The sequence below is a fragment of the Apostichopus japonicus genome, chromosome 17 (genome assembly GCF_037975245.1).
Source record: "Apostichopus japonicus isolate 1M-3 chromosome 17, ASM3797524v1, whole genome shotgun sequence".
Taxonomy (NCBI): Eukaryota; Metazoa; Echinodermata; class Holothuroidea; order Aspidochirotida; family Stichopodidae; genus Apostichopus; species Apostichopus japonicus.
In genome coordinates this window covers 12,389,716-12,404,537 of record NC_092577.1, presented here as the reverse complement: position 1 = coordinate 12,404,537, position 14,822 = coordinate 12,389,716, and the positions used below count along the sequence as shown (strand labels likewise).

The 14,822-nt window shown below is 40.6% G+C and overlaps 2 protein-coding genes across 8 annotated transcripts in view; both read right to left on the bottom strand.

Moving 5' to 3' along the window:
* The window catches only part of LOC139954970 (uncharacterized), a 28,901-nt gene extending 22,886 nt beyond the window's left edge, over window positions 1-6,015 (bottom strand). Inside the window, exon 1 of the mRNA XM_071955043.1 lies at window positions 1,994-6,015. Coding sequence (XP_071811144.1) covers window positions 1,994-2,027 — 34 coding nt within the window. The 5' untranslated portion in view covers window positions 2,028-6,015. The remainder of the gene's footprint in view (window positions 1-1,993) is intronic.
* LOC139954965 (uncharacterized) overlaps window positions 1-14,822 on the bottom strand; it is a 56,598-nt gene that overhangs the window by 22,886 nt on the left and 18,890 nt on the right. The window lies entirely within an intron of this gene.

The following is a 14,822-nucleotide window of genomic DNA, read 5'->3' as shown; positions in this document are numbered from 1 at the left end:
CACACTAGGCACTGTACTATGCTTATATTGCTTATAGGCACTGTACTAAGTGACTGTTGTGACATCAACTAATTTGAGAATAAGTAACAATTGGAACAGTTACTTGTGTTGTTGATACTCCTACCTCTTCAGTTAGCCTATACATAGGAAGTGCCCAGTATCACCTCACCTGTCAACCTCAAAGTGTTTAATCACTCATGCATGAGGTTGTATAATAATTGGACCATGTTTGCATCAAGGTAAACAGTTGGGTTGTGTGAATGGCTCCATAGGGCCATTGTGCGTTTAATACTTTAATTGGGCCCATGTGCCTTACAAAGTTTCAAAGCAGTTTCTATTGAGCCCCCTGGATTGAAGTTCACCTCAATAGACTGTTGCCTATAGTATTAATGGAATGAACTGTCTGAGCACATAATATTATATTATTATATGGTCCCTTCCCTTTGAGGCTTTGGATGCCATGGTTCGCCACTTCGTTCTATCCTCCGCTGTTCATGCCACATACTAGGCCTGAAGAATTTAGGAGGGGTGAATGTCCCAGTGTAGACCTATAATGGTTTGGGCAATAGGCAATGCATACTGCTAAAGAGATCGTGACAGAATAACTATGCATGTGCAATACAAAAAATACTCTTTTTTTCCACAAAAAGTAGAATAAGAATGTGATAAAATAGCTCAAAATGAAGCTAAGAAACTCCCATATTCAATCAAATATGCCTGTCATGAAACAATATCGTGCCTACTGATGACCCTGCATTTTACGGACAATTAATTCTAGTTTTCGAGACGGAGGCGGTTTTTACCGGTATTTACCAGTTTTTCCCGGTTTTTACCTGGTTTTTACCGCTTAGTGGGAAAAACAGGTTTTTTCCTGGGAAAATGCCAACCCTGCACAAGACAATATATTTGTAGCCTAAATTTGTTTTTGTTTTCCTGTTGTATGGGATAGACTCTATAGGCATCTGTAATAGAAAGGTAGTAGAATGTTTAATTGCTGAGAAATGAGACCTCAAAAGTCGAGAAAATGCCAAAATGCAACGTTGGCGACAAATTGCGGAATTTCAAAGTGTGACAAATCAGCCAATTGTAAAGCAATGCAACTGAAATTTTCAGAATATGCTTATTTCATGGTGGTCCAATCATACACAAAATTTGGGAATTTTTCAAAGATGTCGAACTACAACATACTCCAAAATTTGGTGATTTGATATGAAAGACCCGCCTGTATACACCATTACGTATGGATTTCACAAAGGGCAATGTTTATATAGCAGCGCTATTGTGGGTGTTTGTGACTTCCCCATTGATGTGATCGTTCTATTCAGGTAAATACCTGGATTCTGGGTAACCCTGTACTGTTGGATATTGAATGTTCAGTTAAACAGCTAGTGAAGAAGCAGAAACTTATCATAAACATAATTGACCAATGATGTAAAAGTGTCTGTTCATAGATTTATGACACCAAAGTTGACAGAATGTAGTGAATGATACTAGTTTACATATTTTGTCAAATGAGGAATGCTGGGAGGGGGTAAAAGGAAGGGGCTGGTGAGGGATTAATTATCATTTGAATAATCTATTTTAGATCATTTTCCCACTAAAATCCCTTTTGTTATAAAATATTACACTTTCTCACTTGTTGAATAAGTTTGATTTGATAACTGATGTGCTTTTATTTGCACCATGGATCTTTTATCCATCCAATTTGATAAACAAGACAAATGTAACACGTGGTCTCAGAACTCAAGACTTTTCAGAGGCAGTATACTGCTGTGGTTGTTACGATCAACTCGATCAAGGCCAGAATACACCTCCCCTTGGGTTCACAACTCAAATGACTAAACAATACACTGTAAAATTTAACTTTAAATATAACAATAAGTATTTAGTTAATTGTGTGTTCAAGGTAATTAAATCAAACAAAGATCATTTATCAATATCTAAGCAGTTTACACTAAAACAGATTTGATAAGTTATACTATAATTTACTCACGACCTGGTGTGTGCCGCGACGCGAGCTGCAGCATAAGTCCAGTGACGAAAAGTCCTGGCGAATATTCCAGCGTACAATTAATGGCGAAACTTGTCGACGGACGAATGTCCAATATTGAAGAAATCCAGCTCCCAACTTGATGACTTCCACTTCAGAGGTCGACTACTAATGAATGTCCAAGTTGTGCTTGCAGCTTGTTTATCCTTGGATTCCTGTCCTTGGGTAACTCAGAGGCCACAATAAGTAGTGCTGATTGGCACAGAACCGAAGACGGCTACACAACGATGGACGACTTCGAAGATGGTAAACTTGTGACAAATCCACTAATGTAAAGACAGCTATAAACTCTACTGTCAAACTAAGTGAGTATTTACTCACACTGGAATTGTAGGATTCACTTGAGCGAGATGTTATTAAACTCCTGGAGCCAAGATGGTTACAACTCTTGATCTCCAATTATCAGGTGCTTATATAGCATTTCCACAAATCCAGAAAGATCTTGCAATTTCCATCTTCATCTCCATTTCCATTAAATTGTTCTCAAATGTTCTAACTCTTCTAGAAGCTTCTCAACTTTTCCAAATATTCTACACACACCAGATATGCACACATACCAGGCAGTTCTATACTATGATTCTTAAATTAATTTATAATATTCTATAATATTGATTTATAATACAACTATTTGTTGCAAATATCATACAAATTATTGAGATTACTTAGGGGCCTGTAACATGGATATTGCAAGGATATTGCCCAGGAAGTTATAAGCACAAAGCAGTGCAGATTGATTTCCACAGTCCACTCTATATAGGATTAAACCGTTGAAATCAATGTTTTTAGTTTAATTAGTTAAAGGGCAGATGGCATCAATTTCAGGTAGTCAAGTTCTATTAGCGTCTGGCAAGAAGTGAAGTGTAACGCTTTCCGCTTCGGTAGTATGGTGAAGTACCCAGTTAAGTAAGGAAGGGGTATAGAGAGAGAGACTCGAGGACACCGTTGAAAAGAAGTACACTAACAGTGCATTAAGAGTTTAAAGAGTATAATTATATATACCTGTCGTACATCTTTCGTAAAGTAATAAACAAATAATATATACAGAAAATAATACAATAAAAACACAATACAAGGGTGGCGGACATTAACTAGCCCTCTCAAGGGAAGCTAATCCCCAATATGTAAGCTGCCTAGCAGCGCAGCTAACTATAGGCGCTACGTCAAGGACAACGCAGCGCAGGCACAACGCAGCCCAACTATAGATACTGCGTCAAGAGCGCCGCAGCGTAAGTACAACGCAGCGCAGCTAACGATGAGATTCGTCAGCCCGCGAACCCTACGCTGCGACGACCTTGTGCAGGTACAAGCAGTTACGCAGCACAGCTGCAGACATAGGCGTACGGGACTATTTCAGTTTGGGGGGGCAGAACTTTTTGTGCCCGAAAGTTCCTGTGACACTATCTAAGCGGAGCGCCACCATCGGTTGGCGCGTAGCGTACAAGAAAATTTTTGGCAAACAATGCCTCTCAGATTGCCGGAAACGGCACTTCTGAGGCCTTGCAAGTTGCATCTAAACATTCTTTATTTTATAATCTCACGTTTTAGAAATTTACACTTCCCCAAAAATTTGGTAAATTAGAAGAAGAAAAACATGTAACATCACTTTGAAGGGAAAAATGGGACAGTATATTTTTTAAGCTCCTATTTAGTTACCTTATTTATTATTTTAACATAGTACTCAGCTACCTCCAGGAAAACATACATTGTTCAACGACACGTAGGCGGGATAATGTCGCTGTGTCGGGTGAGACTGCAATTTGTCTCACAAAAAAAGTATAAAATATAACAAAGAATATGATAAACCTGCACCCCCCACCCCATCCATGAAAAAGAAAATGTTTCTTATTAACACTCATGTTGGGGATGTCCAGGTCAAGGGCGGCGGAAGCACTTTTAATCTGGGGGGGGGGGGGGGCACCGACATCAATTCAAAGGGCACTTTGCAGAAATTCGATTGGACTGATGCAGCCTTATATTTAGTACCCTTTATAACTCTTATTGCATTATCATATTTGTGTATACACATCACTCCATCAACGCCCCCCCCCCCCCCCAAAGGAAAATATGCATACTAGCACTGCAATATCCAATTCGCAAATTGGGAAACCAAGAACAATTTTTCTTTTGAGACAAAATGAGGTGAAATCATGCTAGTTGCTAATGTAGGAATCTTCCGAATTAAAGTTTTGTTTCTTGTTAATATCTTAACAAATTTTTTCCATTCAAAATAGCTTTGAGTTTGCCCCACAGAAATTCATTAAAAGTCACGGGCTTAGCCAGGATTTGCAACGTTGTATGCACGACTATCTGAGCGGAGCGACACCATCGGTTGGCGCGGAGCGTACTAGAAAATTTTTGGTTTAACAAACCCCTCAGATGGCCGGAAACGGCCCTTCCCGAGTGTTCATTCTGGTTCCCTGGCCTCTTGCTAACTTGAGGCACCTCAGGCACGTGCCCCCTGTGCCCCCCGGTTCCGCCACCCTTTGTCCAGGTAAACAATTGACTAGTTAGAAAAAAATTGATCGAGCAAAAGCGTGGGAGCCCAGATGAACTGCGCTTACGGTGGTGTTACACGGAAATATTCGGGCATCATGATGCTAAATAAAGAAAATCATAGAATTGTCGGGCAAAAATTTGAAAAAGATTCGGGCAAGCTACTGCATATATATTCATATTTCATATATATTCAATGTATGTGTGGCTAAATGTGTAAGACTGCATTGACTCCTTACATAAGTGCTCATTCTGGACACTCAAAGAGTAAACTTCAGAAATAAGAGATCTGCCAAGCAAGATGATATACCAAATTGGAATTGGTCTAAAGTCCGAGTGCAGAAAACTGGACTCGAATACTATAAACGTGTGGGTATTACACATTTCTTTGTGGGTATACTGTACGAGTGGGGTCTACATTAAATACGTGTTTGTTGCCACATTGTTCAGTTCAGTGGTGTTGTTATTGTTTGTTGTGTAGGGCAATCAATCTTGTAAAGCTTTATACAACAGACACATCCCTACCTGTGATTCATTGATTAACGGTAAACTGTAACCGTAGGTGCTTTTTTGTTTTTTAAATTATGTGTTGCAACTTACCAGGTAGAAACAATTAAACACAAGAACACTGTGATACAACAAATTTGAACACATTGTTAGTAACAGATGATGAAGCCACAAATGAAAGTATGAGTTCATGTATAAGAATTCAAAATAATAACAATTTTGGAAGCTAGGAAAGTTTTAAAGAAAATGGTTACACATCTCTAAAAGAGTAATGGCGTTCCGTTATAACAATTCCTCATTCATATAAACACTTAATAGACATGCCGTTTTACCTGCAACTTTAAACCAGGGAGTTGAAAAAAAATATTCATCTGTTTGCACAAATCGTAGATATAACCCTCAGTGTCAACGTGTAAATTGTGTAAACAAGAGTACAACGACACAGGATTCGGTATTTGAGCAGGTTCCAATAACATGTTTTCGTACTTTTTGGAATAATATCTTTCTTTCTTTCTTTAAAAAAAAACGCAACTTCTCAAAAGAACCAACATTCCTTCCAATCCTTTGTATATTGAATTTGTTTCAAAACAAATAAATGATAACAATCAACCGCAAAGTAGAAGGTTAAAAACACTCCCCGGCGTTACAAAGAAGTTTCATGCTGAAAGCAGTCAATGATGCGTTTCCAAATTTCCTGTGATTTGTTTTGCTAATAGTCCTTACCATTGTCTGCAAACATTTTTGCATTTATCGTGCTCAATTTACACAACGTATTTTGTTCAAATAACTTATTTATATAGCGCATTATACCGACGGTCTCAGTGCAACTAATTGTAACGTTGCTGTCCATAGGCGTACGAGGCCGGGGTCAGACTGCCCCCCCAAAAAATTTTCCAGAGGACAAGAAATTCGGGCAAAAGTCCTGAAAAATTCGGGCAGCCTAAGAGGAGAAAAAAAATATATATATATATTTTTTTTCTCCTCTTAGGCTGCCCGAATTTTTCAGGACTTTTGCCCGAATTTCTTGTCCTCTGGAAATTTGGGGGGCAGTCTGCCCCCCCTGCCCCCCCGCCTCGTACGCCTATGATTGGCCACCACGCTCTCAGCAATACGAGGATCATCAATAGGCGAGGAGAGAATGGAAGCTCTTCTTCTTCAGATCTACAGAAACTTTGAATGACACATCATCTTCTGACGAAATCCTCAGTATATATTTATGGATTAACGTCGTCTAGGTATATAATACTATACGCAGAACGCATAATGCCCAGAATGAGCTTCTATTTTGCGGTATCTCTAAGGCTTTGGCGCCCATTCTTTTGAAAAGCTATCTACACATGTAACCTACATATATAGAGTCACCCTATTGAAGAGGAATGCAAACCACCAAATTAATGGCTACCTATGTATCGGAGGCTGAACTCAACAGGACAGCATTTTTTGTTTTTGCTTTTTTTTTATATAGCGCTTGATACCAGCGATAGGTCTCAAAGCGCTTTACTGACGTTATAGTACCCCTGGTCAATGATAACCTGTCCCAGAGACAATCCCTCCAGTCGGCAGCAGTTATATACTGCGCCCCGAATGACAAGTTACCTCACAGGTACCCATTTAACCCCTGGGCGGAGAGAGGCAAGTGAGATAAAGCATCTTGCCCAAGGACACAACGTAATGAACTAGACAGGAATCGAACCAGCAATTCTTGGATTACGAGTCCGACGCGTTAGCCAATTGGCGCATTATACCGACGGTCTCAGTGCAACTAATTGTAACGTTGCTGTCCATAGGCGTACGAGGCGGGGGTCAGACTGCCCCCCCAAAAAATTTTCCAGAGGACAAGAAATTCGGGCAAAAGTCCTGAAAAATTCGGGCAGCCTAAGAGGAGAAAAAAAATATATATATATATTTTTTTTCTCCTCTTAGGCTGCCCGAATTTTTCAGGACTTTTGCCCGAATTTCTTGTCCTCTGGAAATTTGGGGGGCAGTCTGCCCCCCCTGCCCCCCCCCCGCCTCGTACGCCTATGGTGTATATAAAATACTGGTGTAAGTCTGAGCAACTGGATATTTGGAATGTAACTTTTAGCTCGAACCAGCTATGCCACTTGATATATTGTGACTCAGCATCTTCACTCTGTCAATCTATCTAGCTGTTATCCATCTGTTATTCATCTTTCTACAGTACCTGTTTGAAGTAACTACTGAATGGGCGGTGTGAAAACCCCTCATAGCACTGCAACTGTATGACAGCCTTTGACTTAGCCATCCTTTACTAACTTTAAACCCTGCAGTCTTGTGTTTGAGGCAAGTGGGATTGCTTGACAAAAGATTGAACTATTAAGTTTATGTAGACAGCTCAAAATTGGCAAAATACCATTAGCTTCCTACTCGTTTTAACATGTAATAGATCAAGGTGGTAAGTTTGTTCATCATACATGTATCTGTGCTAGCAGCCTAGGGTGTCATCATTTACAGTTTATATTTAGGAATTCTATACAATTATGTCTTTTTCTTTCACCTTGACACATGATGTGTTCGAGTACTTATTTATGAATCAAGTAGAGCCTTTTGTTTACAGGAAACCTGCAGCATATCATACAACATGCCAGTTTCAGGGTTTGCATATCACTCAATCTTTTGGTATACTGTTTATGACCAGTTTACAGTGGTAACTTATCAGTAGTATTAATAAAGTATTAAATCTATACATATTTAGGGTTAAAATTTCACAACTTGAGTGTGGTTTTAATGGATTTGCTGTATTACATTTATCTATGGTTGTTTAAGTGCTCTGGAAACTCTTTTTGTGATGGATTTTTGTGAAAGTTGGATGCCATTTCCTCTGCAAGGTCACAATTGCAACCACAAGCATTCTCTGGCAACTAGAAATGTTCATCCTCTCAGTTTAGTCACTGGGCCGGTGTTCATTCAATCACTTGTTGGCAAAATTTTCAGACATTGTATGAGAGGAAATTCAATAATTTCACCTATGGCAGTGAGCAAAACTTTTGCCAAAAGTGTGCAAAACTGGCAAATACTTCACACAAAATACCTGACATCACACTCACATTTTCATGCATATTGTGTTGAAACTTTTTATCTTTTTCATTCTATTTATGTCAAGAGACATGCTGAAGAGCATAAGAAGCCTCATAGAGAAAGTTTCATGAGTGTAGTAGTAGCAGAAAGACATGACAGTAATCACATGGGGACTGATTTGGCTGGACATTCCAACTGAAAATAATAATTTAGTTTTATCAATTTATGTCTTTCACCAGCCATGATTGCTAATAATGAAGGCATACTGTGCATACCTGAGAAGGCAATGGGTTGGGAGGAGGCATATTTCTTGGTCTTGCAGGTTTATGTGTATGTATTTGTTTAAAGCTGCAGTATGGTATAATGCAGTTGAACCTCATATTGTGATAAGTTAAACAATGTCCTTGGATACAGTTAGTATTTTACCTTTGCAGACATTCTTAGATGTTTACTCCTTTAGGTACTGTAAAACTTCATAGGATCAAGCAAATGATCCCAATAACTATAAAAAGCAACTCAATGTTATTATTGATCAGAATTCAAGTCAATTGAGAAAGCACTGTATGCAAGCAGAATAACAATTGGAATGGTTGTTCAATGATGATATAAAAAAGGGGTGTGGCAGAAAAGCTTTGTAGGTATACAGTATTTGCTCATGTTACTATCGTAATTATCATATTTCTGCCACCTCATCATACAGTTAAGAAGAATTTTATATTAGTGAATAATAATTAGTAAACAATGTTAAAATAAATAACAAATCTTACCATTAAAACGCTATAGAAATATGTCCTTTGCAAATCACAGGTGATATATGTTCTGTACATTTATTGACAGATCTATTTAGTCTAAAAAGATTCTTTTCACTGTGGAAAGGTATTTGTTGTGGCATGATCTAGTTATCCTTCAGCGGGGTTCATATAATGTTATTTTCTGAACATTGCAGCAAATGAACCCACCCATTGTATGTTAAACATTCTGTGGTTTCAGTCAGTCTTGACAGTCAATTAACATTTCCTTGCTGTCAAGGAAGTATGCAATTACCTCTTTGTTTAATTAACAAGAAATATCATGTTGCATTGTGCCTGGATCAAACACAACATCAAACTTAAATTTATGTGCATTTTGTGTGAATTTTATAGTTTTGATTTCTTGCTGAAAGCTTTGTAGTCATGTCGGTGTGTATGTATGTATATGTGTATGTGTGTGACACTTAAGTTTGTATGCACGATAACTCAACAAGGGCTATGATTGATCAATGCTATATTTGGTGGGTGGGTGGTCCATAATTAGTTGATAAAAATATTGATTTTGGTGCTCATATCATGAATATTAATGAGGTCACAGGGTTAAACCTACAGTAGACAACCATAAGTAACAGTCCCATCAAAAGTGAGTGTGTTATTGATAGGTGGCTTACACATGGCGATGTGTGTTACAATGGATAACGTGTGTATTTATGAGGAGGTGTGGCTTTGTAAGGCAATTATTGATCTTGCTTCATCATTACATACTTGGAGTGTTCCCTGTTAATCAATGAGCAGCAGCAGGAACCATGAAATGTTTTCATTCTGGTTGACAGTACCTTGCTATGCCAAATGTATCTTGGAAATACCATAGCTGGTTGTCTTTCATATGTAAATAAGTATGTGTGCTTTGTGCTTGCTTATTTCTACTTCCGATCTAGTTGCTGGGAAAAGCAGCGATTTGTTTTGTTATTCAAGTGATATCAAAGCATATTTGTGGTGAATAAAGGCAATACTTTAATCTGGTTACATTGCAACAAGAGGACTGTACTTGGTGATTTCAATAAACTCAAGTCTCAATTGATAATGGTATTTGGTTGTTTATTTCATTAACTATTATTGACAGATGGATAAAAAAGCACATTCTTGACATTTTTATTATTACGGCAGGGACTGAAATCTTGTCAAGGTGCTCTCTAGCATAAAATAATATAAAATTATTAGATGAACCCAATTGCCTGTGATGCTACATCATTTGATGTTGTGACAACTATCTCACATGCAACCAGCCTTCACACTAACTCCATCAGCATGTCTACAGCACATACTGAGCAGAACATTTTGGGTGTGTCTCCCCTGGGCCCCCCCCCACCTATCTGTCATACCCTCACACTGGATGTGAATGACTTTGCAAGTGTGAGGGTCCATGTTTAATGTTACCACAAAAAACATGACTATCTCTCTAGGGAGGCTGATTTATTTATAACATTTCCACTTTGCCCCCTCCCCCATACCCAAGTGTTTTCGTAGGGAAAACTCGGAAAGTTGCACCTACAACAGCACTCCTATAATGCTAACAACAGCCCGATCATTTAAGTTTGGAAAAGGCAATGGTCAGGCAAAACTCTTCTTCGCACCAACATCATGCAGTATACTACTGCCAAGGGGAGTGGGGGGGGGATCAATAACCTCTCATACGTTGGTCGATAGGATGGAAAATCTCAACACTTTAAGGCTTTTAGCTTTGAAATATGACAGGTTATGTGTCTTACATTAATGTAAACAAAAAGGTATACATGGCTCTGAATGTAAGTAGAACATAAATAAACTCTAAATTTAAGCTAACAAGAGCGCCCTCTACTAATATTTATTTGTTCATTGGCCACATTTGCATGCCATTTTAATCACGGGACATTTTAAATCGGGCAAGACTATAAACAATAGTGAGTCCCATCTGTGGTCTTGTACCAATAACATAAGTTCTAAGTCAACGTGGCCTCCCACTGTGGCGTAGCCAACATTCAATTGTTAGGGGGCAAGATTTATCTTAAGAGGGGTTGATGGTAGGAATTACCAAGAAATATATGTATTAACGGGCACCTCGTCTGCCAGGCGCGGCGGAACGGAAAAATTATTGGGGGGGCTAATGTGTGGAGACTGTCTAAGCGGAGCGCCACCATCGGTTGGCGCGGAGCGTACAAGAAAATTTTGGGTTTTTTTCAAACCCCCAGATGGCCGGAAACAGCACTTCCCGAGTGTTTTATGCTGCGAATACCTAGCCCTAAAATATGGGTCTCAAGCCTGCAATTTCTCAGATTGCACGTAAAAGTATGTAAAAACATTGTAATTTGTATATTCGATGGTGTTTTAAGAGAGTAGCTATTACTCGTAGTGTACTCGCAAAGACCATTTTGAGTGTAGTAAGGGCAGTGGCGGAGCTAGGGGTATTGGTCAGGGGAGGCAAGAATGGTCTGTAGGGGCGCTTTCGACACTATCTAAGCGGAGCGCCACCACAGGTTGGCGCGGAGCGCACAGAAAACTTTTGAGTAAAGTTACTCCCTAGATTGCAGGAAATGACCCTTTCCGGGCCTTGCTAATTTGCAGATAAACGGAGAATAAATAGGTGTCGTCGCCATTTTGTCGGAAAATTATACACCAACAGAATATGACAAATGTCAATAGGTATATGAGAGCGCAATAAAATAGTCAATAATCGCGAATAAGTTAAAAGTAGTGAAAAGCTGAAAAGGGCGCCAGCAGTCCATTTGAGTCCGTCAGGAGGGGGGGGGGTGGATCCGCCCCCTGACTGTATATATGGACGCTCCGCCACTAAGTAAGGGGATGTTGGAGAACTGGCTGAAATGAGGCAAGTCATTGGCCTAAGACGAAGTTGTGTTACGCTTACCGGTACTCACACTCACTGCTTCCACTTTTCACGGGGCGTGAAGACGCGGTTGGGGTGACAATGTGGTCTATAGCCAGGGGACGGGCCGAGGGACCAGGGTCCCCCAGCAATTACTAAAATTATTACACCTATATAGTATACGTGTGCATCGGACAGATCGACAAGTATGCATTGAAAAATGGGCAGATGCACGTTTCGGAGCCTTGGTAAATATTGGGGGGGCTTATCATGCATTTGCCCCCTCAACTTTTTCATTGGGGGGGCTGAGCCCCCCCCCCCCAAGCCCCCCCCCCCCCGGTTCCGCCGCCACTGTCGTCTGCACAAATACACATCTAATGGTTCAGTGGAACATGACACACTTTCACTTAATTTACCTCTATTGCGGAGACAGTCGTCGTGGTTTCTGCATAATTCCGCACAGTATAAAAAGGATACAGTGAATAAATTAGCTACTCTAATTCACAACATGCCCAGATTCCCACAGAAACAAGTTTCACTAGGCCTATAGGACCTATACGTGTAGTGAAAATTCTCCACAAGTGGCATCATTGGTCGCTGAAAATAAACATGGGTTGCTAGCGTTAGTTTGTAACGGTTATACAACTGGCCAAATTATTGGCGATTATTCTGTAGGACGATATTGATCAACGGTCTCCGTATGTTGGTATGATGAAGGCCCAAAATGTATAATATCTCGGTCTGATTACCAAGTTCTGACCTTATATGAAGTATGAACATGAGCCCTGAGGTATGAATACTTGTGATCATGCAGAACTCGAAAAAATGTTAAAAGAAGTATAATTTTGAATACATCACTGGATCTCATTTGGGGGGGGGGGGCAAGACTGTAGCACAAAGCAAATTTGAAGAAGAAAAAACCTGGCTCCCTCAGGCTACGCCACTGGCCTCCCCTAGCTGTATAGACTCGGAATGATATCATAATTATCTACCCTTTCATTCTCCTCTCAATCCCTACAATATAATGCATTTGATCGTCCTGATCATTGCAAAGAGAGAGATGGAGGGGAGCATATGGGCGGGTGGGGGGGGGATGAGCGGGAGAATTTGGAGAGCCGCACGTAGAGAGATCTCACAGTTTCAGAAGAAAAACACTTCATTGTCATAGCGGTATCTCTAAGGCTTTGGCGCCCATTCTTTTGAAAAGCTATCTACCACAGGTTGGCGCGGAGCGCACAGAAAACTTTTGAGTAAAGTTACTCCCTAGATTGCAGGAAATGACCCTTTCCGGGCCTTGCTAATTTGCAGATAAACGGAGAATAAATAGGTGTCGTCGCCATTTTGTCGGAAAATTATACACCAACAGAATATGACAAATGTCAATAGGTATATGAGAGCGCAATAAAATAGTCAATAATCGCGAATAAGTTAAAAGTAGTGAAAAGCTGAAAAGGGCGCCAGCAGTCCATTTGAGTCCGTCAGGAGGGGGGGGGGATGGATCCGCCCCCTGACTGTATATATGGACGCTCCGCCACTAAGTAAGGGGATGTTGGAGAACTGGCTGAAATGAGGCAAGTCATTGGCCTAAGACGAAGTTGTGTTACGCTTACCGGTACTCACACTCACTGCTTCCACTTTTCACGGGGCGTGAAGACGCGGTTGGGGTGACAATGTGGTCTATAGCCAGGGGACGGGCCGAGGGACCAGGGTCCCCCAGCAATTACTAAAATTATTACACCTATATAGTATACGTGTGCATCGGACAGATCGACAAGTATGCATTGAAAAATGGGCAGATGCACGTTTCGGAGCCTTGGTAAATATTGGGGGGGCTTATCATGCATTTGCCCCCTCAACTTTTTCATTGGGGGGGCTGAGCCCCCCCCCCCCAAGCCCCCCCCCCCCCCGGTTCCGCCGCCACTGTCGTCTGCACAAATACACATCTAATGGTTCAGTGGAACATGACACACTTTCACTTAATTTACCTCTATTGCGGAGACAGTCGTCGTGGTTTCTGCATAATTCCGCACAGTATAAAAAGGATACAGTGAATAAATTAGCTACTCTAATTCACAACATGCCCAGATTCCCACAGAAACAAGTTTCACTAGGCCTATAGGACCTATACGTGTAGTGAAAATTCTCCACAAGTGGCATCATTGGTCGCTGAAAATAAACATGGGTTGCTAGCGTTAGTTTGTAACGGTTATACAACTGGCCAAATTATTGGCGATTATTCTGTAGGACGATATTGATCAACGGTCTCCGTATGTTGGTATGATGAAGGCCCAAAATGTATAATATCTCGGTCTGATTACCAAGTTCTGACCTTATATGAAGTATGAACATGAGCCCTGAGGTATGAATACTTGTGATCATGCAGAACTCGAAAAAATGTTAAAAGAAGTATAATTTTGAATACATCACTGGATCTCATTTGGGGGGGGGGGGCAAGACTGTAGCACAAAGCAAATTTGAAGAAGAAAAAACCTGGCTCCCTCAGGCTACGCCACTGGCCTCCCCTAGCTGTATAGACTCGGAATGATATCATAATTATCTACCCTTTCATTCTCCTCTCAATCCCTACAATATAATGCATTTGATCGTCCTGATCATTGCAAAGAGAGAGATGGAGGGGAGCATATGGGCGGGTGGGGGGGGGGGGGGGGATGAGCGGGAGAATTTGGAGAGCCGCACGTAGAGAGATCTCACAGTTTCAGAAGAAAAACACTTCATTGTCATAGCGGTATCTCTAAGGCTTTGGCGCCCATTCTTTTGAAAAGCTATCTACACATGTAGCCTACATATATAGAGTCACACTATTGAAGAGGAATGCAAACCACCAAATTAATGGCTACCTTTGTATCGGAGGCTGAACTCAACAGGACAGCATTTTTTTTTTTGCTCTTTTTTTTTTTTATATAGCGCTTGATACCAGCGATAGGTCTCAATGCGCTTTACTGACGTTATAGTACCCCTGGTCAATGATAACCTGTCCCAGAGACAATCCCTCCAGTCGGCAGCAGTTATATACTGCGCCCCGAATGACAAGTTACCTCACAGGTACCCATTTAACCCCTGGGCGGAGAGAGGCAAGTGAGATAAAGCATCTTGCCCAAGGACACAA